General features: G+C 37.3%; 1 protein-coding gene across 3 annotated transcripts; it reads left to right on the top strand.

The window, feature by feature from the left end:
- The first annotated feature begins 6,486 nt into the window (after positions 1–6,486).
- Positions 6,487–25,795, top strand: LOC121268804. 3 transcript variants are annotated; one of them, XM_041173068.1, is made up of 13 exons: positions 6,487–8,189; positions 8,283–8,424; positions 9,484–9,596; positions 9,736–9,837; positions 12,576–12,645; positions 13,242–13,297; positions 14,826–14,876; positions 15,450–15,554; positions 15,950–15,994; positions 18,432–18,537; positions 20,320–20,528; positions 24,201–24,287; positions 25,177–25,795. In XM_041173068.1, the coding sequence occupies exons 1-13, from the start codon at positions 6,726–6,728 to the stop codon at positions 25,345–25,347; spliced, it is 2,721 nt and encodes a 906-aa protein (XP_041029002.1). In that variant the 5' UTR covers positions 6,487–6,725; the 3' UTR covers positions 25,348–25,795. The 3 variants fall into 3 exon arrangements, with proteins under 3 accessions (XP_041029002.1, XP_041029000.1, XP_041029001.1); XM_041173066.1 differs by having other exon boundaries at positions 6,488–8,189; positions 8,274–8,424; XM_041173067.1 differs by having other exon boundaries at positions 6,490–8,189; positions 8,274–8,424; positions 20,326–20,528.
- Positions 25,796–27,360: the final 1,565 nt, after the last annotated feature.

The raw sequence follows: 27,360 nt of genomic DNA, 5'->3' as shown, positions 1-27,360 counted from the left end.
TCATTCAGGCAGGGAAAAAATTAGAAGATGACTGCAGCATGATTCCAAAAAGTTTTAGCACGACCAAGATGAACCACCGCTAATTCATCTGATATATTTTCGAAAGAAAACTATTATTTTTCATCTTAGATTTTGTCATCGTCAAACTAATACATTTTAAGTGGTATGGTGCATGAGCTGTGAACATTGTTCATTGAACACCCATGACAAGCATAGTCGAGCAGAGCTATAACTAAAGGCTAAAGTGATTTTTCCAAATTTTATGAAAATCTATCGTCCATTAGTACCTCTCGTGACTCGTGTATCACCCACCCATGCATTCCTCTCATCTTCATGACATCAAACTAGGTGGTACAAATTACCTTATTTAGAAAAAGAAAGTTCTCCCCATTCTTAATAGCCATGCATAGACTATTGGGCTATGGCAATGATTTTATTTTATTTTATTTTTTATCCTTCTCGTAGGCATGGGGCTGGGGTTGTACGCCAACATCAGGTGGGCGGATGGGCGAGCATCCACGCAAGAAGGGGGGGGGGGGGGGATTTGGCCTCGCCTGAGTTTTACGCACCACCCTGCCCATTTGTATAGATATATTATATCGTATATATTAAACAAAATAAGATTTATAACAAAACGACATCATTTTTGAGAGTTTATAAACTCTCCAAAATGGCATCATTTTGTTTTAGGGTTAATCTATTCCCCGTCTCTGTCTCTCTCTTTCTTTCACACCTCTCTCACTCAATTCGACTCTCTCTCACTCTCTTCTCCTTCTTGTCGCCGTTGCCGAGTTCATATTCTCTCAATTTCACATTGTAAGTATCTCAAAACCTTAAATTTGAAATTTTGAAATCTAAATTGTTTTATATTTTCAATGGAAGATGAGATTGTGTTTTGGATGTTGTGGGGTTGCATTGTGTGATTAGGTTAGATTTCAGATTGATTTTTGAGGATAATTTAGGATTTCAATCTGAAACGTTAAATTAGTTTAGGGGTTTGAATTGAACTCTAAATGATTTAAGAGTGTTGAATTTGAGACCCTAAATAATTTAGGAGTTCAAAAAAAAAAAATCAACTTAGACTGAAAGAGAGATACTTGGGGCTACGATGCGGGAGGTGACAATGAGAGAGAGAGAGAACATGCGCGGGGCAGGGGGGGTTTAAGTTTCAAATCAAACCTAATGTGAAATGTCGACGTTTTGGAGAGAACTTCCTAAAATGTTGTCGTTTTATTTAAAGAATTATATAACTAAAGATAAAATGATGTCATTTTATTAAAATTTAGATTATATATATATATATATATATATATATATATAACTAGGTCGGGCAAGCCTGGGCTAGTCCCGCGGTGCCTAGATGTGTGTTAGCATCCGCGCTCGCAAGCATACGGGGCCAGACGGGGTGGGCAAAGCCTCGCCACCCACCCCTATCCAAGACCCCAATATTAAATGTAGCACCCCAAACCCAAAACTATAAACGGATAGAGTTCCACTTATCTTTTTAAAACTTTCTCCTTGGTTACAAATATATATCAAATACATAACTTTCAAACTATTTACAATTTAATACAATGATTCTCAAAAACCCATTTACAAGTTCGGCTAGATTTATTAAATTCTAAATAATTACAATACAAATACTTCAACAAAAACTATAAAATAACTAAAGTATGACCATAAGAAAACTTTCTGTATAACTAAAACCATCAAGTCCCAAAACTTCCAATCTCAAATGACTAACTCAAGTCCACTATGAAATTTTTGGCTCAAAAGCTATTACCTCAAAACAATGGACTTTCTACAGCTCTGAAAAAGATGTGAAATGAAGTGGTGAGCCGCTACGTACTCAGTAAGTAACAATTTAATAGGAGTGTAGGAGTTGGCAATTTTCTTGACTATAAGAGAATGAATAAATTCTCAATAAAATAATGTGAGCAATACAATTTTATCTCAACCAACATATTCAGCCAAATATCATATTCAAGACCACATGATAATAGGAAAATCACCAATATACCACAAAGATATCATGCCACGAAAACATCATGCTGCCAGGGCATCAATATATCATAAAGATATCATGTCACGAAAACATTAAGCCACGAGAGACGTCAAATATGTCACAAAGACATTCATATCATAGACTCAAGAATAAACATGTTCACATTTAACTTTCAAATTTAATAAGCCATATAACATTCCTCAAAATTCCAAACATTACAAAATTTGCACAAATCCCACAAGCAGAACCAAAATAGCATAAGAATGTGCACAAATCCAAAGTTTAAATAAGTTTGAAATATTGCTTGAGGCTTTGTTCACTTTAGACATTGCGATTTGGATTTGTTTATAGTTAGTCTGGTTTGGATAGGTATTCTTGATATAGTTTTTTTGGTATTTGGAGTTTTTGTTTCTCTATTCTTTGTAAAATCCAAGTACAGTGATTGCTACCACGGTATTCCTCCGCCATAAGTGAGGCTTATTAATAAATTTAGGCAGGAGTCACTATTGGACATGTGACTACCTTCTCTTCTATAAAAAAAAAAAAAAAAAAAAAAAAAAAAAAAAAAAAAAGAAGTTTGAAATATAATACTCAAGTACACCATTTCAAACAAAACCATCATTTCTTTTATTAAAAACTCATTAAAAAGCCACTTACATCAATTTCTAGTCAAAATAGTCACACGATATTCATTCACCAACAGTCCCTCGGAACCTATTTCAAGGTCATTATAGTCTGTCAACTTCTACACTAAAAGAAGAATATGAGTAGAAGAATTCAATTACTTTAATAAGAATAAAAAAAAACAATAAATAAATAAATAAAAATAAATGTGGTGTGTGGTGTGTGAGATGATGAGTAGCAAAACTCATATATATATGTGTATTTATATATTTATCAATATATAAATGAGTTTTATTAAATCGAGCTAATGAGTTGACTCGAGCATGGGGTGATTTTAACATTACTCGCTTTCCAAGCGAGCAATCAAGGCATTATCGGAACACTTTGGCCATGGAGAAGTTCTCTAAGTTCATATTTGATCTGGATCTCATGGATCTCTCTTTGGTAGGGGGAGAGTACACTTGGTCAAATGGTCGAGTGTGGTCAAAATTAGACAGATTCCTAATCTCTCTTTCGTGGGAAGCCCACTATCTAGAAGTCAGTCAGAAACGATTAGCTCGAATCAGCTCAGATCATTTTCCTATATTACTAGATTGTGGGGGCATTCACAGGGGTCGCTGGTACTTCAAGTTCGAAAACATGTAGCTAACATCTGATGGATTTGTAGATATGGTGCGTGCTTGGTGGTCATCGTATCAATTTATTGGTACTCCAAGTTTTATTTTTACAAGCAAGCTGAAGGCATTGAAACAAGACCTGAAGAAGTGGAATTTGGAAGTTTTTGGCTACATCGATGATCAGAAGTCAACTTTGTTGGAGGAATTGTAGGAGCTAGAGAGCAAGGAAATATTGGAAGAGAATTCAGATGACGTGTTATTGAGGAAGGGCACGATTGTGGCAAATTTAAAAAGGGTTTTATTGTTGGAAGAGATTTCATGGCGCCAAAAATCCAGGACCCTTTGGTTGAAAGAAGGCGATAAGTATATGAAATTCTTCCATAAAGTGGCCAATTCACATTGGCGCATCAACACTATTGAGTCGCTACATTCAGGCTCTCAGGTGCTATCTTCTCCCCCTAAGTTAGAAAACCATATTGTGCATATTATGAGACCCTTTTCTCAAAAATGGTTTCTTGGAGGCCGAAGCTCGATGCCTTGCCTTTTGAAGCAATTGACTCTCAGAGTGTGAGTGTTTTGGAGAGAGATTTTGACGAAGAAGAGATCTACAAGGTTACCTCTGGGATGGCTAAGGATAAAGCACCAGGCCTGGATGGGTTTTCTATGGATTTCTTTCAAACTTGTTAGGCCATAGTGAAAGGTGATGTTTTGCAGGTCTTTAGTGAATTTCACTATTTTCAAAAGTTTGAAAAATCCCTTAATGCGACGTTCATTACTCTCATTCCTAAGAAACATGGGGCTTCGTTTATTGAGGATTTCCGCCCTATAAGCCTGGTTAGTGGTGTTTATAAGATTATTTCGAAGGTTTTAGCCAACAGGTTAAGCCCTGTGCTGGAACATATTAACTCCAAGCCTCAGAACACATTTATCTGTGGTAGACAAATTCTTGATTCGATGCTTATTGCAAATGAATGCTTGGATCATAGGTTAAGGGAGGGAGGTTCAGGTATTCTTTGCAAGCTTGACATGGAAAATGCGTATGATCATGTGAATTGAGAATTCCTCTTATACTTGCTTGAGAGGTGTGGTTTTGGGGATAGGTGGATTTCTTGGATGCGTCATTGTATCTCAATCATCCGGTTCTCAGTTCTAGTTAATGGTACATCGGCTGGTTTTTTTTTATAGTTTCGAGATTTACGACAGGGAGATCCTCTTTCTTCTCTTTTGTTTGTTATACTTATGGAGGCTTTAAGTCAAATGGTGCAAGCCGCTGTTGGTGAGGTTTCTTATCTAGTTTTCAGGTGGGCAGTGGATCTGATGGCCCTATTACCATTTCACACCTTCTTTTTGCAGATGACACCTTAGTCTTTTGTGAAGCAGATAATAGCCAGATCCAAACCTTACGAGCATTGCTACTTTGCTTTGAAGCAATGTTAGGGCTTAAAGTGAATCTTGGTAAGTTCGAAATGGTTCCAGTGGGTGCGGTCTCAAATATCCTTAGTTTAGCAAGTCTTTTGGATTGTAAGGTGTCCTCGTTACAAATGAAATATTTGGGTTTTCCGTTGGGTGCAACTTTCAAGGCTAGAGCTATATGGGATGGGGTGATGGAAAAGATAGAGAAAATGTTGGCTGGGTGGAAACGTGTGTATTTATCGAAAGGGGGCGTCTCACTCTTATCAAGAGTACCCTTACTAACATTCCCACTTATTTCTTATCTTTGTTTCCTATGCCTGCAGGGGTGGTAAATATAATCGAGAAACTCTTCATGGCATTCTTATGGGGGGTTTGGGGGAGGAGAAGAAATTTTATTTGGTTAGTTGGAAGACAATATGTGCCCTAGTTGTATATGGGGGGTTGAGAGTGTGTAATTTGAAAACTTTTAATAAAACTTTATTGGGGAAATGACTATGGAGATATCACTCGGAGGGAGGATCATTGTGGAAGGAGATTATAGACGCTAGATATGATGCTGCTTGGGTGGTTGGTGTTCCAATGAAATGAGAGGGGGTATGGTGTGGGTTTATGGAAGTTTATAATGAAGGGTTAGCCTTGTTTCGAAAAACAGATTCGTTTTGTAGCCGGTGAGGGCAATTGTATCAGTTTTTGGCAGGATGTGTGGTGTGGTGATCATGCATTGGAAATGAATTTTCCGGCTCTCTATCGCATTGCAGCTAATAGGGAGGTTTCAGTGGCGGATATGCAGTTATTTGTTCATGGTTCTTATCAATGAAATATTCTTTTTAATAGGGATTTTCATGTTTGAGAACTATCTATTGTCTCAGATTTTTTCAATCTACTATATTCCATAGGAACTCATCTGGTACAATGTGATAGTTTTGAAATAGAGGTCTAATAATCACAAAAAATGTATTGTTAAGGTGTATTATAACATTTTGGTTACACAGAACCATAATCCATTCCTCTGAAAGAATATTTAGAGGTCTTGTGTGCCTTCTAAAGTAGCATTTTTTGTATGGAACGCCGCTCTTGGAAAGATCTTGACCATGGACAATCTGTGGAAGAGGGGATGTGTAGTGATGGATTGGTGCTGCATGTGTTAAAAGCATGGAGAATCTGTGGACCATCTCGTACTACACTATGAAGTAACAAGAGTGTTGTGGGATGAGATCTTCCAAAGGGTCGATGTTGCTTGGGTTATGCCTTCGAGGGTGGTGGATTTGTTGGGTTGTTGGAGGAAGTTGCAAGGCTGTCAGCAAGTGGCAACAGTGTGGAAGATGATCCCGTTGTGCATCATGTCGTGTATTTGGACGAAAAGGAATGCACGCTGCTTTGAAGATAAGGAACGCACAATAAATGAGCTGAAGAATTTCTTTTTCGACACCTTAATGCTTTGATTTTCTGCTATTGTACATGGGGACATATTTATGATTTCTTGTCTTTAATTTATTGTCCTTAGAATGTTTTTAGATGTTTTTCTGTATACTTCTTGTGTATATAGGCTATGCCTACTTCATTCATATCAATAATATTATTTCTTATTTATAAAAAAAAAAAAAGTTGGCTCGAGTATAAATGAGCGAGCCTTAATGAGGCATAATCAAGTCAAGTAGAGTTTTGTTAGGTATGTGTCATTTACTAATCGAGTGAGTATTTATTTTCATGAATGAGTTTTATTTTTTTTACAAATTAAATTCGATTCGAATTTAACCAGATGAGTAGTCTGTGACGCATCGAATGAATTGATTAACTTACAATCTACTAGATGTTGAGATGAATAAAATGATGCTTCAGTCCAAACGGTGCCCGAGACGGATGTACCAGATAATTTCCCGCCGTAACATGAACCTGGCAGAAACAGTTGTAAATTGTGCCGTCACTGATTTGAGCTTTTATCTTCGAATTCCTCATGGCTCATTCGAAACCCTAGCAACCTCGACACCCTGAACTGCAGTCTCGAATCTCTTCGAGAATACTTAGCTTCTTTTGGGCCCCGTGGATCGTTCAGATCAAGCTCCGGAATGGATCATCGTCAACCACATTGGCGTCCCATGCCCATCCCGGGTAACATCTGCCCCATCTGCTCAATTGCTCACTTTCCCTTTTGCCCTCCGCACCCTTCCTTCTATCAAAACCCTAGGTTCCCATTCGATCCATACAGTGGGCCCACGGGTCCACCCCGCCCGTTCACTGACGGGTTCGGAGATCTGAGGCCGTGGCATAGAAACCCTAGCTTGGATAGAGGAGAACCGTACGGGCAATTCCAATCGCAGTCTTATGGTAATTGGTTTACGAACGAGGGAGATAGGAACTCTAAGAGGCCTAGGGTTGATGATATTCATAATCACGAGAATCCTGGAATGGTTTCGTCGGAGGATGTGCGGAGATTGAAGCTTATTCGTGATCACGGTGCTGTGTCGAGTGCACTGCTGCCTGAAGGCAGTGCGGGCTCGATTCCGGGAGTGAATCATGAAACGAATGCATATGCTCAGGAAAGTTCACCCTTTGATGGGAATTATGGTAGACCTGGTGGTGGGGAGTACGGGAAATTTGATGGCTTTCGGGACATTAAGGGTGAAGTCGGACCACTGAGTGTGAGGAATATGGAAATGAGCAACAAAGATCCAAGGTTTGGTTCGGATGATAGAAGAGAGCAGCAACATATGCAGAGTAATGGCTATGGGTTTCAGAATATAGAATTCCCTCATTCTAGATATGGTCAGGTTGACAGTTCTCTGCATCCTTTTCAGACACATGGGATTAAAAATGTGGATCAACCACGCCTGCCGTATCCAGTTTCTGAAGTTCCGCATGATAAATATCGTAACCCCCACAATCATCAACAATGGCAAAGTCGAGATTCCATGCCAGCAAAAGAACCACAGCATTCTCATATGAATAATTGGCAAGGGACAAGGATGCTGTTCCCTGAAGAAAGAAGTAGCGTTCCAATGGACTATCGTGATCCTAACAATCAACTGCAACAACCCTATGGAATGCAGTATCCTGTTGATAGGAGACATGATTTCCATTCACCTAGTCTGCCTAGTGATGTGAGACGACCACTCGAAGTTGGTTTTCCATCTCAAGATGGCAAGCAGGGTTCACTTCATCATCAGACTCTACCTGGATTCACCCAACGCGGTGATCCAAATGCCAATGAGCATGGAGGATATTTTCTATCCGCTGCTGGTGGCAGTGAGAATGTGGGTAAAATGGAGGCTTCTCCGTTTTTTAGTAGGCAGCCTCCTATTCCTGCTTCGATACCACCAACTCCGGCTGTTGACCCAGTGTTGCGCATTTCTTCAGAGATGAAAGCCTACTCCTCACCGCCTAAAACATCCTCTTCTTTGTTTCCCATTCCTGTTGGTTCATCGGCTGTGATGCCTTCATCATATCCACCAATTCCTGAGGCCCACTCCATGACCCTTCCCTATTTTTATAATGAACCACTTATGCATGCTTCCGCTGGCTTTCTTTCCGAGGTATGTTAGTCTTGTTAAATGATTTTGTATCTTTCGACTCATCTATTGCACTCTTAAGGAATCTCAAGCAATCCTCTATTGTAGTCCAAGCAGGCTGTCGGGGATGGACAACCTTTTTCTCTAAAGCAATTATCTTCGGATAAGCCAAAAGTTATTAATGCTTCCCACTTATTTAAACTGCCGCATCGTGCTTCTCGCCCTGATCATATTGTGTTAATCCTTCGAGGGCTTCCAGGTAGCTTATTATGACTCTGCACTTCTGGTCATCCTGTAGTCTCTTTAATAGATATCATGGAATTATGTGCCTATGCTTCTGTAAAGTTGAGACTTATTGGTTTATATGTATAAAGCACAAATGGGCACAATCCGTGCACTCAGGTAGTATACTAAAGATAGCACCCATGGTCAAGGGATACACAAGTAAAGCACATATCCATGAAAGAGACATAAGTAGGAAAGCTAAGATTGTAATGGGTGCTGTCCAAAAATAGAGTCATTTGAACATATCGAGTTCCATATCTAACCCTGTGCTTTCCCAACCATCAAAGCTTAATGGAATCATTCACCACACTTTTGAGTGGTAAGGATTACTTTTCAGTCCTTTCCCACACGGCCAATACTCCCTGCTCTTTTCTGACATGCTACATCAATTCAACACTTTAACACACTTCTTTCTTCAGTTGTCCAAGGTTAAGTTTTCCCTAGGGCTGTTGTCCATACAAAAATGCTACCCTTTGTGTATTATAATCTCCACATGCTGGGTACATCTGCTCTAGATAAGATTGCCAACTTAGTTTCTTGCAAACGAATAATATCTACCTTTCGTTCTCTCAATAAATTCCTTATCCTCATCCTTCCATTCCTATCATTCAGTCCTCTGACATTCCGTGACAATATATATTTTTTTTGATAGGTCATTCCATGACAATATCTTACACTTCAGTAACAGCAACTTGAACCCTCCCTTTACTCCTACCTTATCTCCGCTTGCTTGACCCATTCTAGATTCATAGTTTGCTGACTAAAGTGACCTCTTCAATTCTCAGTTCCTTCATCGTGATGAATTAGCAACAGCCCAGAAGTCTTTAATCTAATTAATATATTTTTTTGATAGGTAAATCTAGAGAATACTTGTATTAGAGATGTAAGACATCCCAGGAGTGTTAATATTATTCAATTGATTTAATTCTTCTTGTCTTTTTTTTTTTCGGAAAGCTTTTTCCATCACCACTTCATTAAAAATATAAGTGTATGACCATTTTATGGGAACTTATTGCATCTACTATACAATCAGGTAGTGGGAAGAGCTACTTAGCAAAGATGTTACGTGACCTTGAGGTTGAAAATGGTGGTCACGCTCCACGTATTCATTCTATGGACGATTATTTTATGACCGAGGTTGAAAAGGTTTGTTGTTGCCTTCAATATTTTTTTATGATCTACATTGAATCCTTATTGATTATCATAAATCTTCTCTTCCTGTGTCTTGGTTTATAAGGTATAACTGATATAAAGTGTATAAATAACATTGTCTAATGCCTTACAGGTTGAGGAAGGTGACGTTTCGAAATCTTCGATTTTGGCCAGAGGCAAGAAACCAATAACGAAGAAGGTCATGGAGTATTGTTATGAACCTGAAATGGAGGAGGTAATGCAAATTTTTCATCTGGAACTAGAAAATATATTTCAAAAACTACAACTTATCATATGATGGTGTATTAGAGGCAATGCAGTTGTTTTTTTTTTTTTTTTTGTCTTTTCATTGGAAGTTTTATTTTTCTTGCATTTTTTTGGTAGATTTTGGTGCAATAGAATATATTTAGTCCTCAAATGGTGTCTTGAGACTGCATTGGGTTATCTTGTTCTAAATGATTTTCTGTTTGATTGTTTTTATCTAATTAATATGTACATGTTTTTTTTTCACTGATGATTTTGTGCTGTAGATTTTTTTTATTGGTAAACAAGAATTTTATTGATAAAAATATAGGCATAGCCCATGCACATGGGACATATACAAGAGTGACTTCTAGGCATGATCAGCACTCAGCAGTTATTACAAGGAGACTGTTGATGATCTTCAAAGCTTCTTGCATTCATTTCCTTCCAAAGACACCATCATAACCAAATGGGAACCATCTTCCTATTGCTGCAATTTTGAATGCCTTGTAGACCTCTCCAATTTTTTAGGAGATCAACCACTCTTCTTGGCATCACCGACCTATACTCACCATAGTGAAGAAATCATTCCATAGGGTTGTGGCTACCTCGTAGTGAAGTAGTAGATGGTCAATGGTCTCCCCCACTCTTTTTGCACATGTAGCACCAGTCCATTAAAGTCTATTTGGGAGTTTTTGGTTAACATTCTAGGGGGCAACTAGAACGTTAGCCTTTGATATTCATTGATATCGATGTAAAGTCATTTATATTCATTGAAGAGCAATAAGGAGATGGGACACTATCAATTCATGCAATCCTTTCTCTCATGAAAATCTAGGTAAGAGTTCCCATTTCAGCATAAATCAAACTTTTGGCTCAAAGCTTTGATTACCGTGACCAAGACTATGGGGGATAATGGGTCACCTTGACCATTGTGGGAACTTTTGAAGAAGCTGGATGGTTTTCTGTGAATCGAAAGAGGGAAATGCAGAGTAGAGATACAAAATTGTAACGCTCCAATGGAAGACCTAAACCATATGACCTATACTTCAAAAAGATTTGTCAATGATACAATTGGAGCCCTATTGGAATAATATAAAGAGTAAGAACTTCTCATTCCCAAGCAATGTGAGATCTCATACACCATCTATCCTTATCCTTGTCATATGGGGTATCACAATCTACCCCCATAAATTTCCCGACTTCCTCGTTGGGCCACTCCATTGCAGGTGGCACGGCTCAAGTCCCACATTTTTGGTTGGGATAGGTTCTGATACCATTTGTAATGCCTTAGTGGAAGGCCCAAACCACATGGTCTATACTCCAAAATGACTAGTCAATAATACAATTGGAGTCCCATTGGAATATTATAAAGAGCAAGAACTTCTCATTTCCAAGCAATGTGGGATCCCATACATCACCTACCCTTATCTTTATCATATGAGGTATCACAAATATAAAATATGCTCATAAATACACGATGCCACTCTGTCCGGAAACCACATGTCCACAACAATTACATTAGAAAGCCCAATTGACATGCTCATCGGCCTTCCCTAAATCCAATTTGCATAACATTGGTACACCCGAACGGATTATACTGTCGAGATATTCATGAGCAATCAAGAGCCAGTCTAAAATCCATCTTCGCCTGATAAATGAATTTTGGCCCTCGATATCACCTTTTCTAATGCTAATTTCTTCGCGTTTGCTCACAAGTAAGAGATTGTCTCATAGATGCCTCCCACAAGACTAATAGGGCGAAAGTCCTTTATCTCCAAAGCCCTTGTTTCTAGAATTTATTTATTGACTATCATTTTGTATGCTTGTTTTTTCTTCGTGTAGATTTTTGTGCTTGAAGCCTTTTATTGTTTTTGGTAAAACTATTGGTCTTATTTATTGGCAAAGCAAGTTACTTATCAAAAAATCTATTGGCAAAGCATGCTCTATGAGGTTTGATTTTAACTATTAGCTTTATCATGGCTTCTTCCAATTCCTTGTTTTGCATATCATGAGAGCTGGTTTTACTTGTACCTGTCTAGAAATGTTGCCTCTCTTCTCATTGTCCCCTTGGATGGATAAAAAACATTTTCCATGAATTCCATTCATGATGTGTTGACCTGAAGTGAGAATAGGCGTTAGTGTCACATAATCTTGTTGCCAAACAACCGTTTGTTATAATTTGGTGTTTGTAAATGTTGATATTGGTTGTAACTGATAGATTATATGCTAAATGCTTCAAAAAATACAAGTTACGTGCTAAATCTCTTGTTGTTGAAGTAGAGGTGTATCGAATCATGTGTTGGTGGGTACAAGCGTGTGATGTGGAGTACATGAAGCATGTGGTTTCCTCATGTCATACTGATCTTTGTTCATGTTATTAGATATGTTTACTTTTTATTTTTCATGAATGACAATCTATGTCTTTAAAAAAAATGCAATTAAAATATGGATTCTGCTTTCACAGGCTTGTAGTAGTGAACTGGTATATGGCAGTGGCTTTTGTTTTATTTTGTTACCATAATTGGGTTTTGTTAGTTACCTATTGTATTGCTATCCTTAGACGGTTGAGATTTTGACTTTTATGTTAACCCATTTGATCACTGATATCTACTGGGCACTTGCTTTTGCATCATTTGTTGTGTATTTGCATGTGCATTCTTTTGCTTGTGCACATGCATCTTTGTATTAATTGTTTTCAGTAATTCATGCTTTAAATTTCTATAACAGTCTTATCGGTCAAGCATGTTGAAAGCATTTAAGAAGACTGTTGAGGAGGGAGTTTTCACCTTCATCATTGGTATGCATTTTCTGTTCTAAAATATTCAGATTAATTGAAAACTTAGAACTCGTATACTTTTGCTTGAAGCATTTATCAATTTCTTTCTGTATAGTCTGTCTCTTTTTTTACTTGATTTATCGAGAATTTTGAATATGGAATCTCTTACATTTTCTTTCTTTAATTCCTGTGCACAGTTTTGTGACATGTTGTCCTTTGGTTTAATTATGTTGAGGTAGTGCCTACTAGTCATGTACAGTTACATGTCTCTGATGCTAGTCATAGCATCGATTCATAAGCTTATATTGCCTTCAAAAGACAAATGCATATAAGATGCCTGAAGTATTGTTTAGTTCAAGAAACTTCTGAAGTCATTTATTTTCTTAAAAAGAATTTCCAAACCTTAGGCGTAAATAGAAGATAATGGAATTAAAGGTAATAAAGGTTCTTCTAGTTAGGCTGGCTTGTTACGGCATTCAATAAGTCCAATGATCTAGTTTGATTATAGATTAAGTGGTGATGCAGTGCCCATGCACTGCCTTCATTTTCACTAACAACAGATGCAGTTTTCTTCGGCTATTGACCCTTTTGTTGGTGGTATGTTTGCCTCGTCTTAGTGGATGACCGCAATCTGCGGGTAGCTGATTTTGCTCAGTTTTGGGCAATTGCAAAGGTATACCCTCAATTCTCTCTCCCTAAGAACCTCTGCCATGTGTTCTGAAATGACGACTAAATTTCTAATACACCCATCACAGTGTTGATGGTAACATAATGTTTACCTGATATGATTTCTAACTTTTAGATATGTACTTTCTCAGTTCAAGTTAATATTGAATGATTGTAAACAAGAAGCCTGAAGTGCCTAGTTACTGATTTTGGCTGCTACTTTGTTTTAAAAGAGCTTTATAAAAGTATTATACATTGAGTTATGCGGAGTTTTGCTTGTGTTAAAATAATTTTTTTACAAGTATTTGTGTTAAATTAAAGTGTATAGAATTTATTAGCCCGGTTTCCTATTAATGGTCTTCAATGATTTATTTTCTTCTTTCTTTTTTATAATCAATGCAATTTTATCGGCCACCCTAGTACACAAGAAGCATACAAATGGACACACCCAGCTAGCAAATTGATTTATTTTTAAAATGTTTTTCATGCTAAATTAAATGATACTTTGATTCTTTGGTATTGTGGACTTTTTGATATGAAAAATTATAGACAATGAATGGGTAAGCAAAATTGGTAAAAGAGACCTTGAATTGTATTATTGCCGAGTGCTGGTTGTCAGAAAATTTGTAATCCAATTGTTGTTGCTTTCCTGTGTGTGAATTTGTTTTTGGCCCAAAGGATGCTTCGCTGTGCTTTGGCTCCCCCCCACCCCCTGCCCAGAAAAAAAAAAAAAAAAAAAAAAAAAAAAAAAGCTTGGTCTGAGTAGTTCACTCCTATCATTATTCCCAAAATGTCAAATAGTGCAGAATTTGATAATTTTAATTATGGCAACTCGACTGCAAAGTTTCAAATTTGCTTTTTGGTGCTTTGCCCCAATGTATCATAAAATTTAGCTCAACTATCATACAAACGATGCATGTTGGACATAATTTACTGCTATTCAGTAACAGCACCTACCTTGAATTCTGCTTTCCTAACCTGTTGTGTCTTCGCTGAAGTATCTGATGATGCTGGTTGCATGTTTGCTTTTAATCGTAACTTGTAAGATAGTGGGTGGGAATGAATACTCAAGGCAACCCTTAGGGGTTGGCTCAAGTAGTAAGAGCTTGGTCTTTGTGGTATGCACCCTCCGAGTCTAAGGTTTGAACTGTTGGGTGCAAACAATTTCTAGGGCCTTCGAACTGGGGAATGTTCCCTTGAATTATCTGAGGTGCAGTTGAGGGAAACTCATTGGCAAGGGGCCTGTGCACCCCCAGGATTAGTTGGGACTTAGTTCTGGACACCCGGTGCCAAATAAGGAAAAAAAAAACAAAATACTCAAGGCACCTTTTGTCTGTATCTTTCTTATTCTATGGAAGCTGATTCATCCAGGCACCAAATACGAGGATATTTCATTTGCTGTTTCAATCTGAAAGCCAATGTTATTTCTACTGCTATTTTAAATTCTTCTATTGTGTTTTCTTATGGCATTGTGGCTACTTATAGTTTCATTATTTATTATTGACTTCACTCATTGTCCTTTTTTCTCTTGTCAGAGTTCGGGTTATGAAGTTTACATATTGGAAGCTACATATAAGGACCCTGTGGTAAATGTTACATGTTATGATTACTACTGCACATCACCATTTTAATTCACTCAATGTTCAACATTCAGTGTTATTATCCCAATGCAATAAGTCACTTATCATTCAAGTTTCCTGGTGTATAAACCTTATACTTTTGGCGGGTGGGATACTACATGTAAAGTTGTTTATGGAAAAATTAAACTTTGCAACTATCTAAAATATGACCAATTTTGCACTTATAAATATATATATATAACCTATTTTGCAATGTGCACCTCAAAATACCAACTTGACATCTCGCTCCTTGAAGGTACCAAAAAGTTCGAGGATAAATATGTATGTTGGTAGTCTGTGGTCATTTTAAATCGGGGCTCAAAGTGTAATCAACCCTTTGTTTATTAATTTTATGAGACCTGCACAACAAAGATACGTACTTTAAATTGTAGTTTGATTTTTTTTTTTCGCCGTGCTTTTTTGTCATAATGAAAAGTATTTGATAATATTATCTCTGAAAAAGCAGACAGTGCTTATATAATTAGAAAAAACAATTGTTCGTAAAATGAGGTATAAAATTGATATTTTTGTGTATTTTAGGGCTGTGCAGCTAGAAATGTGCATGGTTTTACCAAGGATGACATTAAAAAGATGGCCAGGCAGTGGGAAGAAGCTCCATCTTTGTACTTGCAGCTAGATGTTAAGGTACGATGTTTTGATGGTCGAAGTTTTGTTTTGAGCTTGTATGTTACAGGACATTCAAGGCAAAGAAGAGGTCATAGGTGGAAATATTTTGACGGGCTTTTTGCTGTCATTTCATATTTTAGTAATTTCCTACTTATAAAAAAGAAATATTGTAGTCATTTATGTTGTATACTTGTGTACTTCAGCTATGTCTGTTCTTTTTCAAATAAAATCTTCTATTACTTGTCAAAAAGTATTTGAGTCATCTAAAAAATGCGGAATGCCGTACCATGTTAGATAATGCATAAGATATTAATGGTTCAGGAAAATGGTGAACTTTTATTTTCTCTTCAAAGAAAAATTTATAGTTGCTTACATGATTGGATTTTAATGCTGTATTTTTTCTGGCCTGACAGTCATTATTCCATGGGGATGACCTTAAAGACAGTGGTATTCAAGAGGTAGTTGAATATTATTTATATGCTTTTAATGTTCATTTTTTATTTCTAAATTAATATCTAGATTGGAGATTGAAATTTACCATACCATATACTTTGTTTGATATGCTTCAGTGCCTATCAATTCTAGTTATGTAGATGAAAAAGTAAATACGTTTGTCGCTGAGTGTCAGTTCTAATATTTGTTACAGTCAGTTGTTTTATTTTTCAAGTGAGACATTGTATCGAACATTTAGCTAGGTTCCTCTCTCTCTCTCCCTCTCTCTGTATATATATATATCATTGCTATAGCAGAGATAAGTCTGGCACCTTTCTATTTTTGGGGTGTAAAGGATCAAGTCTCGAGGTCCTCAAGCTATGTAAACATGAACTTTAAATTTGCAGAGCTTTTAGAGCTGTCAAATAGTTGGGCCAGGATCCTAGGGTATTGGAACCCGGTCAATTACCTCTCAAAACCTGGCCGTTCAATTCAAAGAGGTGGTTTGATTACGATCATTTTGTGGCTATGATACACAAAGTCCCCTCAAAATACCACCCAATCAGCAATCTCTTTAGCCACAAAGAGATCCCACAAAAGTAATTCCACAAACTGACGTGGTTTGATGTGGTACATTGATTGTAAAACTACTTTTATTGTAAAGTAGATGTAACATATCATATGAAGCTAGGTCAGTTTGTGGGTTTACTTTTGTGAGGTCTCTTTGTGGTTGTAGCACTTCCCTTTTGGTAATCATCTCTCAAACTACCAAAAACTGCAATGTACCCCATTTTTCCCTTAAAAAGACAGTAGTGTCCTAGAATTTCTTAAAAGTGACCAAACATCCCTATTAAGTTTAAAAAAATGAAGTGCTTTTGGGGGGGGGGGGGGGGGGGGGGGATTGGTGTTCTAATGAAGTGAGGGGGGTGTATGGTGTGGGCTTATGGAAATTTATTAGGAGAGGTTGGATGAGTTTTGCCACTCATATTTGTTTTGTAGCCGGTGAGGGCTCTAGAACTATATTTTGGCATGATGTTTGGTGTGGAGATCGCGCTCTCTATAGGGCTTTCCCAGCTCTCTATCGCATTGCTGGTAGTTGGGATGCTTCTGTGTCGGATCTGTTGGCATTTTCCCATGGTTCTCACCAGTGGGATGTTCAATTTAATAGAGATATTCATGATTGGGAAATGGATACTGTTTCTGAAATTTTCAGTCTTATATATTCTATGGGAGGCCTATCGGTACATGGGTATAGGATGCAGTGGAGGCCTAATGGGAGCAAGCGGTTTATAGTGAGATCTTATTACAAGCTGTTGGCATCACATGGTAATCTCCCTTTCCCGTGGAAGAGTATTTGGAGGTCTTGTGTGCCTTTCAAAGTCGCCTTCTTCATATGGACTGCCTCTCTTGGGAATATTTTGACCACGGACAATTTGAGGAAGCGGGGTCTCATTGTTATGGATTGGTGTTATTTGTGCAAGAAGAATGGGGAATCAGTGGATCATTAATTATTGAATTGTGAGGTGACAAGAGTGTTGTGGGATGAGATCTTTAGAAGAATTGGTGTGGCTTGGGTTATGCCTTTGAGGGTGGTGGACTTAATAGCTTGCTAGAAGGACAAGGCTGTCCCCAAGTGGCTGCAGTTTGGACGATGATTCCTTGGTGCATTATGTGGTGTATTTGGATGGAAAGGAATGATCAGTGCTGTGAAGATAGGGAGCGCACAGTGGAGGAACTTTGGAACTTTTTTGTGCACACCTTATTACTCTGGTTTTCAGCCATTGTGCTTAATGGAACTAGTGTTCGTGATATTCTGTTTTTAATTTCTGGAATGTATTTAGGTGTTCTTTTGTATACTTCCTGTGTACATGGGCTTTGTCTACTTCATTCATATCATTGAAATTCTCATTTTACTTATAAAAAACAGGTTTTAAAAAATGAAATTTGAATTTTTATTTAAAAAAGTATCTAAAAAAAATAAAAAAAATTTAGTGTTTAAAAATAGTAAATTATTATTTTATAAAAAGAAAATAGTAATATATGTTTTTTAATTTATAATTATTTTTTTAATATATATTTTTAATATATGTAAATTTTATCAAGAGTATTTATATCAAATTTTTTGTGTAGGGGGTCCATTGATTTTTTAGTAGTTAAGTGGGTGACTGCCAAAGTTGATAGGTTGGAGGCTTGATTGCGAATTGGGTGGCAGTCTGTGTGGCTTTGTGGATTTATCCCTTATTTTTTTTTTTTTTGACAAGTAAGAAATTTATTGATTGAAAGAAACTAGTCAACGCTTATTTTGAAAGAAATTTATGCCTTATTTTTTTATGCAGACTAGTTTGTGCTTAACCTGCACACGCTTGTGTTTGTGTGTTTATGACATTGTGTTATGAACGTTGAACTTTAGAGCCATTGTTTAAACTGCTGATCTAATTTCAATTTACATTTAACATCTTCCAGGTAGACATGGACATGGAAGATGAAGATTTTGATGGAGATTTGTCTGAGCTGAAAGAAAGAAAGCCTGAGAATATCATAGCTCCTGTAGGAGAAGATGCACCTGATGGTACACACTCTTGTTTTTTTATAATTTATATAATTTTGATATTATGTCTCTATTTCCACCCTTGCCAGTCTGACTGGCTCTAATTTACTATGTTTTTAACAAGTATGATTGTGTCTTCTACATTTCTTTCTTGCTTTACACTTATTTATTACTTACAATAGATGTTTTATAAGTGTGTGTTTTGTGTGTGAGCTCACGTTGTTTTTTACAGTACTTTTTTTATAGTGTTTAAGCAAGCTTGGCTTATGGCTGGATTGTTTTAATTTCACTCAACCTGTTTTCCCTAGTTTTTTTGTTACTAATTAATAAGACTTGGAAGATCAGTATCTAAAATTGAAAGGAAAGATTAATTATCAAGCCAGGCATTGAAAATAAAATTGTCGTATCAGTTAGATCAACATGTGTCTTATTTCTCAACATGCCTCTGTGTGTCTTGATCTGAGAAAATGAATTCCTAAATGGCAGGCTCTTTTCTGTGGCAAACATGTAATTTTTTAAGACTTTGGAATAAAATTTTGACATTATAATGAACTTGCTCATCAGATTTTAAAAAGGTATCTGTTCAGGTATCTGACGGCGGTGGATGCGGGCTGCTTTACCTCTAAAATGACCCTGAGATTTTTTCTAGATAACTTTGGTTGTTCTGAGTGGAAGCAAGTTCTTGCAAAATCTGGTCCTGTGTCTCTTTAGCATGGCTTGAAAATGGTTTGATTTAGAAAAATTCAACTGATTCAAATTGAATCGATTTTCAATGCATTTTTTGAGTTGTTCAAATAATCCGTTCAATTGGTTGGTTTTGATTGATTTCAGGTGAATTGGTTGATTTTGATTTATTTTAGCTGATTTCAAACCGATTCCAGCACATTCCAGCTGATTTAAAATTATGTTTCTTTCTTGGATTGTGTTTGAGAAATGAGTTCTATTATTTCTCATACGAAAATATGATAACACTAATGCATATAAACTTTTTCATCCTTGTGTTCAATTAGAAGAGTAGAAAAATGGAAAGATAAAAATATGGAGTTCTTTACTCTATTTGGTTGAATAGAAAAAAATTTGGGAGAACTGAATATTCTGTATTAAATTTCTGATTATGCACAAAATACCACAATATAATAACCTTACAATTAAGAGTATTTATCTACTTTGTAAATGAGAATATTTGAGGCAAAAGAACCTATTTAGGTGTTCTTTTGTATACTTCCTGTGTACATTTTACTTATCAATAAAATGTACTTATCAATAAAATGCCTACTTCATTCGTATCAATAAAAATTTTCATTTTACTTATCAAAAAAGAAAAAAAGAATGAGGACAATGAGGTCAAATACAATAATTTATTATTTATATTTTTTTATATTTTTTGTTGACACCGAAATACCTGTTTTAAACTTTTTGTGAGTCACCTGATTCAACAAATTGAATTAGTCATTCCCCAATTGCAAATCTGATTCTGATTTTCGAGCCTTGCTCTTTGGTGCTTCATTATGAAAACATATTGGCTGGGGTTTATGCTCATGCACAAAAAAGAAAAAATGGGAAAAGAAACAAAACAAAACAGAAAACAAACGCATATTCTATTTTTTAAATAATCATTCTAGTTTTTGTTTCCCGACTAAAACAAGCCTTCTGGATAGGTTTTACTTATTTGTGACTGCAAATAATTAGTATTTATTCACTTTATGACAATGATGGTTGCTGGATTCTCATTTCCTATCTTCATTTAAGAAATTATAGTGACTTTTATTCCAACCTTATATCAATATGCTTGAATGTTTTGAGATTTAGGTCCTTCGAAGGATGGGAATAGATGGGATTCTGAAGGAGATCATCTTTCAGAAGTGAAAGAATTAGGTCGGAGTAAATGGTCAAATGATCCAGATGAGGATGATACTGAAAGAACTGAGGGTGTGAAGACTAATATAAGTGCTCTTTCTGGGTTGATTCAAGCATATGGCAAGAAAGTCAAATCTGTCCGTTGGGCTGATCAGGTATTTTATATTTTATACTACTATTTTGTCCATTTTAAAGGCAATATGATTGTTCATGGATTTCTCTTCATGACATTCTAAACCATGGATGGATCCTCTTTCATTCGAATGGTGTTTTCCTGGGTCTGGTTTCCATGTACTGTCTACTTCAAGAATACTGATGTTTCGAATTAAGGTAGAATAGGAATTAAAGAAGAGAGACTCATTTCCATTCAATGACCCTCAATCCATTGATGTATATGTAGAGACACAAAAGGGTGAATGAAACCTCCAACATCACTATGATAGCTCGCTATGGACTTGATAACTTAGCACCTTCTCTGGAATAGGGCAGGTGCTAGAAACACTAGTCTCTTTCTTCTCTAACACTCCTTCCCAAGCTGGAGCACATATATATATGCTCAGCTTGGAATAAACTAAAAAAACAAATGAGCGAAAAAACAAACTCTTAATACTCACCCTCAACTTGGAATGCACAAACCCAAAGATGGGATTTTGTTTTCCTTTTTTGGGTTATAACACAGACAGACTGATACTGGACAAATTAAGTAATAATTTATATTGTTAAGGGTTGTTTTGTACCGATAAAAAAAATTGTTAAGGGTTGTTTTGTAATTAAATAAATGAGCATTGCCCTAGGGTTTAATAGGAGTTTGTTTTATTGGGAAATTTATCTATTTAGGAGTTGTTTGACTTTAGAAGTTTGTGTTTTTTTAGGAATTAGTCTAATTAAGTGTCAATGTCATCCAATGAAGTTAGATTATTGAATGGAATAAAATTTATAAGTAATTTTCTCTCCTTCCCCCTCTTCTTGCTTCTGTATTTGACTTTTTAACAGTTTGACTTCTTTTGGTGTGTGATTTTAATGGATCTTCCGTCCATTAAAATCTATTACAAGAGGCGAAGGGAGTAAGGTATTGCAGAAAAAAAGTCTAAGCTTGTCCATTGACCGCTCGTGATCCTCGAAGCTTCTTTTGTTTTGATTGCTCCTTCCAAAGGCACCACCATATGCCAATTGGGACCAACTTCCATGTTGCTGTGATTTGAGCATTTCCAATGTAGGCCTTACCAACTTGCTAGGAAGTCAACCGCCATTCTTGGCATCACCCACATTAGCCCCACTCTAGCAAAGAATTTCAAGAGTCATGGCAACTTCACAGTGAAGTAGTAGGTGATCAACAGTCTCCCCACTCCTTTTGCACATGCAACACCAATACAATATAATAATCCTGCATTTTCTTAAGTTATCTATAGTGAGGATCTTTCCTAAGGAGGCTGTCCACAGAAAGAAAGCTGCTTTTAGGGGTGCCATAGTCTTCCAAATGGGCTTCAATGTAAATGGGTTTGCATTATGCATGACAATAAACTTGTAGAACGAATGGACGGTAAGCTTTCCTTCTTTGAAGGGCACTAAGGAATCTTATCATCCTCTCCCACCCTTACTCTAGAAGAGTATACGGGGTTGCTAAACTCTGTGAATGTATCGACTTCCCAATCTTGTGCAGCTCTAAGAAAAGTGATATTCCATTAAGGAATAATGCTAGATTGGTCTAGAAGATCTGCAACCGATGCTTCCTGCAAACTTGCAATTCCATAAATTTCTGGGAAAGCTTCTTTGAGGGCCCTATTGCCACACCGAAGATGATGCTAGAATTTAATCTTGGACCCATCACCCACCTCAAACCAAGTGCACTTGGTAAAAGTATCCCATCCTCTTATGATATGTTTCCAAAGCCCCACCCTATGTGGTCCGCTCGCCTCATTTGAATAACATCCACCAAACTTATAGTCAATTGCAGCTCACCATAAAGCCCCCCTTTCGATTGGTATGTTCACAACCACTTTCCCAATAGAGCCCTAAAGACCAACAGTTTCCATATTCCCACCCATCTTCTGAGATTGGTGTGCATACCATGGACCAATTCGCAAGTTGGAATTTGAACTTGTTGCCCATCCTTCCCCCTAGGAAGTCCCACTGCAACTTCTCCATGCAGTGAGCCACCTTGGTTGGTAGTGGAAACAGGGACAAGAAATCTGTAGGCAAGTTAGAAGGAGTGCTTATGATCAAAGTAACCCTTTTACCTTTCGATAGATACATCATTTTCCAACTAGCCAACCTTCTCTCCATTTTTTCAATCATCCCATCGCAAATAGATGTCGTTCATGCTTAGTTGTCAGTCTTGTATATGTTTGTGTACTCGGGCTTTGCCTACCTTTATCATTAATAAGACTCTTTGTTTACTGATAAAAAAAACTGTGAATACTTTGTCCTGCATCACAGACTGTATGAAAACATTCACAAGAAGAGCACCAAACTGGGTACTAACAAGCTGAAATTCCAGTAAAACAAAAACACTAACACAAAGTTTGCTGAAAAATGCAGACTCTGGTTGGATGTTGCAAGAAAACATCATTGCCATTTAGATCTCACCACAAAACACCAAGCACCAGTCAGATTGTGCCACAAAACCTTACTTATCAAAAAAAAAAAAAAAAAGAGATTGTGCCAAAAAACCAACCTATTAAAAAAGCCAAAAACAAACAAGATTTTTTTTCCCTACACCCAGAGAGAGGAGTCTAACCAATGTGAAGTCTAAAAGCTTAACAAAAAAGGTTAGAAAAACCAAGACCAAAAAATAGGAACAAAGGGGACTAAGAATCCTTAACCCTTGAATCTTTATCTGTCCCCTATTGGCTCTTGTCTCCATTGATGCATATATAGAGACACTAGGATGTAAAAAAGACACCTCACAACTGACTATGACACCTCACTGTGGACTTTTGCACTGTGATTGGGCATGTGGAGGTTCTTTGCTAACCATGTGGATCACCAACTAAATGGTCTTCTACTATGAATGACATGCAGGCGAGAGATCTCTACTTGTGTATTGATGTATGAAATCGAAATAGGCAGCTTAAAGGTAATTGTGATGAAACTGTCTTGGGAGGTTAACCCAAGGCTCTTTTACAAGTAGTTGTGAATTAACTGCTGTAAAAGGGCTTTGAGTTGGAGGCTGCATGATGTAGTTGACTTGGAGCTGTTTTCATCATCTGGAGGAGTGTTCTCTATCTCCTTGAGTGATGTTGGATGACTTCTTAAAATTGCAGCTATATAACCCACCTGCTTGTTTGGGCACACTACTTGCAGCTATATAACCCACCTGCTTCTTTGTGCTATTTGGTATTGTGCCTACGTGAAACTTCTCTAAATTTATCTAGACCATCTACAAATTTAGATATTTTCATGAAAATACTTGTGATGGGCTTGTCATTCTCTTTTTGTGTCCTGTGTTCTGGGGTAATAGCCTTTTTCGTCATCAATAAAATTATAATCTAACCCATAAATAAATATTCTTTTGTGTCGTAGAGAAACGTTTGACATGTAGAGCATGTAGTAGTGTTAAGAAATTTTGAGGATCAAACGCAATGCTTAGTTTTTTTATTTTAATTTTTTTTTGTTGACATTGGAACATGTTTTCCACTTGATATAGGGTCATTTATCCTTGGAAAGTCATTGGCCCATGATCTAATCGCTTTGTATAATTCCTGCACCTAAATAATCTGACGGCTTGGTGCATCATGATTACCTTTGCATATTGTGGAACAGCATGTCTATTTTTCTGAGTTCTGCCGTGTTTGTAAAACTTTTTGTTGCCTGTTTCCTCCCTGCAGGTGGGTAGCACTGGATTTTCAATACATGCAGCAAAGAAGGCAAATTTATTGTCTTTAGTACTTGGACCTGGCACCGGATACAACTTGGTTAGTTATCGAGCTAAATATAATATAATAGAATCTGGGCTTTTTGTAGGCCTGTTCATCCGGGCCAGGGTTTTTCCCGGCCCGGTCTGGAACCTGGATAACCGGGTTCTAGTTACGGGTTCCGGCCTTGAACAAACCCGGGCCGGTACCCGGGTAACCAAACCTGGGTACACCCGGTCCAGGTACCGGGTTTTAAATCCAGGACCTTTTTTTTCTTTTTTCTTTTTTTTTTTTTTTTTCTTGGTTTGAATGTTTTGATGTTTCTATTTCATTTATTTACAAATTATACTTTTGAAATAGCCTTCGAAATTTTTTTGGAAGACAAGCAAATGGGGCGTTTGATTATGTGCACCCAGATTGTTTTAATGGAATGGGAGGCTTGATGCCAACCAGAATAAGAAGTCAAATAGGGATGTTTAATTGGTTTTGCTGAAGAGTCCAAAACCAACCCAAATGATTCCTACCATGACACTACAAGAATGCAGCATGATGGTTTATTGTTTAGATCATCACTAAGTTGAATTTTTGTAAATAGAAAAAAGAAAAAGAAAAAGAAGGTAAAGCCCGGATTTCCGGGTTTCAAAAACCCGGGTTCCAGCCTGGTTCATAACCTGGCTAACCCGGGCCTGGTTTGAAACCTGGGCTCTGGTCCGAGTATATCCGGGTACCCGGTCTGGAACCCGGGTGAACAGTGCTAGCTTTTTGTGCATTTCCTCTGTTGGAACAAGTTTCTCTCTTCTTGCTGGTCACTTGGAGCAAATCCTTCTCTGTTCTTGTGTTTGTTATCTGAAGTCCTCCACCAAGAAGAATCCTTTCATTTCCTCATCTTCCATGTCAATCTCATAGGGTCCACTTAATAATTCACCGTATTTTCTTTTAACACTAGCAGGAGTCCAACCCATTACCTGAAGAGGAAATCCCAGCACCAACTCATAATGCTGGTGAGTCAAAGAGGCAGAGCACATTCCAAGAGAGACTACGTGCAGAACAGGAGTCCTTTAAAGTAGTTTTTGATAGGAGGCGGCAGCGGATTGGTGGGTTTGATGTGGAGGAGGAATAGTAAATTTAGGGATGCTTCCCATTAAGCATATTGGATCCAAATTTTTATTTTTATTTTATCAAGGGGGTTGATCCTCGTATTGCAGATGATGAAAAAGCATAGTCCCGTCCCCCTCCCCCCCTTCCTCTCCAGGATGGGGATAGTTCCTGGTAGAACTAGTGATATAGTTTTCTTACGGTGCGCCTGAATCTTTGGAATTGTAGGGTTTGTGTTTCAATGCTCGTATCTTTTTGTGATGATAAGATACTTGTGAGAATGAACGGTAAAACGTTCATAAAATGAGGGTTTTTTTTGTTGTCGGACGGTGGTTGTACTCTACGATTAATGTATAGCACTTGAAACATATGTACTTGACAAGTGAATATATCACCATATTGTACATATGTTAGCCATTTTACTTGAAAAGTAAAAGATCTTATTCGCTAAATAAAAGTTGGTATTTGGGTAATCAAGAGAACTTCCGCTTCAAATCGATTATGGTGTCCGACATTTATTGAGTTCTAACTTCCGGAAACAGCAAAAATTGAAGCCACGTAGCAAGAGTTGTGTTAGGCATGTGCGACAATCAACAGGAAGCAACACACTGCTGGTCTATTGTTGAAGATTGTCGCTACCCTGTGAAGAGAATGGTTACAGTTTTTAGTTGAAGTATTATTAAAACAAAGTGATGAGAATTATAATTGGGATGTGTTAGTCACGTGCATTTTCTTTGAAAAATAGTGAAGTTAACTATTAAAGAGTAAGTTTTTTCATATTAATTTTAGATTTACTCATTTTTGCAAATGAATTACACGGTTGTACATGTTATAAGTTAGTTAGGATTGTACAAATTATTTCTCTCATCTTAAAGCAAAATTGAAGGAATGATTAATACATTGTTTATATATAACTATATACAAGGGATGGGCTCTCCTAACATAGATATAGTTGCTACTAGTAGTACTACTCCATGGAAGAATTAATTTAACTTTGTTTATTCCCTTTTTAGAAACCTTATCTACTGCATCGAGTTTCACATAAATGCTAGCTAGCTGTTCTATTCCATTTCGTGTTTTCAGAAATTCATCAATATTTTGTCTTGTGTTTCTGTTGACACATATAAAATAATTTCATACAAGCACGTACGTAAGTACGTTCATCATGTCATGATTGATATCATGATTAAAAGTGAGCAATTAAATTCAAGCATATGTTGAGGTATAATAAGTAGGAATTTGTACTTAGAATCCGAGAGGACAGACCGGCCTTTTCCTTTTCTAGACAGAGAAGCTCTGTCTTCTCTCTAAAAAGAAAACCAATCCTTTATAGTGCCATTGCCGGAGAAGAAGGTGGAGCCTCATCCTCATCCTCTCCATTTCCATTTTATTTTCCTCTTCCTTTCTACTACTTATTTGTGAATATGCTTTTATGGTAGTCTTTTTCCATTGGCACGGATTTTCTCATCTCTATTGCACTCCAGTCGTGAACAGTCGACACGCGCCTCACCACGATGTTCCCCTCCCTCCGATCTACTAGGACAATACGGAACCGTGCCCAAAATGTCTGCGCGTGGCCCTTATGCACGGTTTGTTTCCACACTTGGTCTTCACGCGCTGCCACACTTTGACAGCTCAGCCAGCTACACGTGCCGCACCAGCAGACTCGCCACCCTCCGATCCTTCAAATCAGCCAGACCCCTCCTCCATTCCACCTGCGCCTGGCTCTCACGTGCCACTCTAGAGACGTGGGTTGATTGTTCCTCCGCTGTAGATCTGGCCTTCCCCTGCCGGTCTATCTGGGTTATTGCTTTCCCTAATCTGTGATCTTGTGAGAGAGACTAAGGACCTCACCAACGAATACCTCAAGATTTTTAACTACAGTGCATTCGCTTCCAACGGTGGCTTACCTTCAAAACGTTTTTTAAGACGGTTTCCTCTTAGTAGGGTTTGGGTAGAGACCAAGAAATTGGTCTCATAACCTTTTTTTTTTTTTTTTCACCATATTTGCACTGTGATTGTTTTTTTGGGGTATATT

Source organism: Juglans microcarpa x Juglans regia, chromosome 6D (assembly GCF_004785595.1).
Source record: "Juglans microcarpa x Juglans regia isolate MS1-56 chromosome 6D, Jm3101_v1.0, whole genome shotgun sequence".
NCBI classification, from domain to species: Eukaryota; Viridiplantae; Streptophyta; class Magnoliopsida; order Fagales; family Juglandaceae; genus Juglans; species Juglans microcarpa x Juglans regia.
This window is presented reverse-complemented; position numbering and strand designations above follow the sequence as displayed.

Coding starts and splice junctions, on each gene's coding strand:
- LOC121268804 (XM_041173066.1), top strand. CDS start 6,726: ATGGATCATCGTCAACCACATTGGCGTCCCATGCCCATCCCGGGTAAC. Junction 9,597..9,735: donor TTATGACCGAGGTTGAAAAG/GTTTGTTGTTGC, acceptor AATGCCTTACAG/GTTGAGGAAGGTGACGTTTC. Junction 15,555..15,949: donor ACTTGCAGCTAGATGTTAAG/GTACGATGTTTT, acceptor CTGGCCTGACAG/TCATTATTCCATGGGGATGA.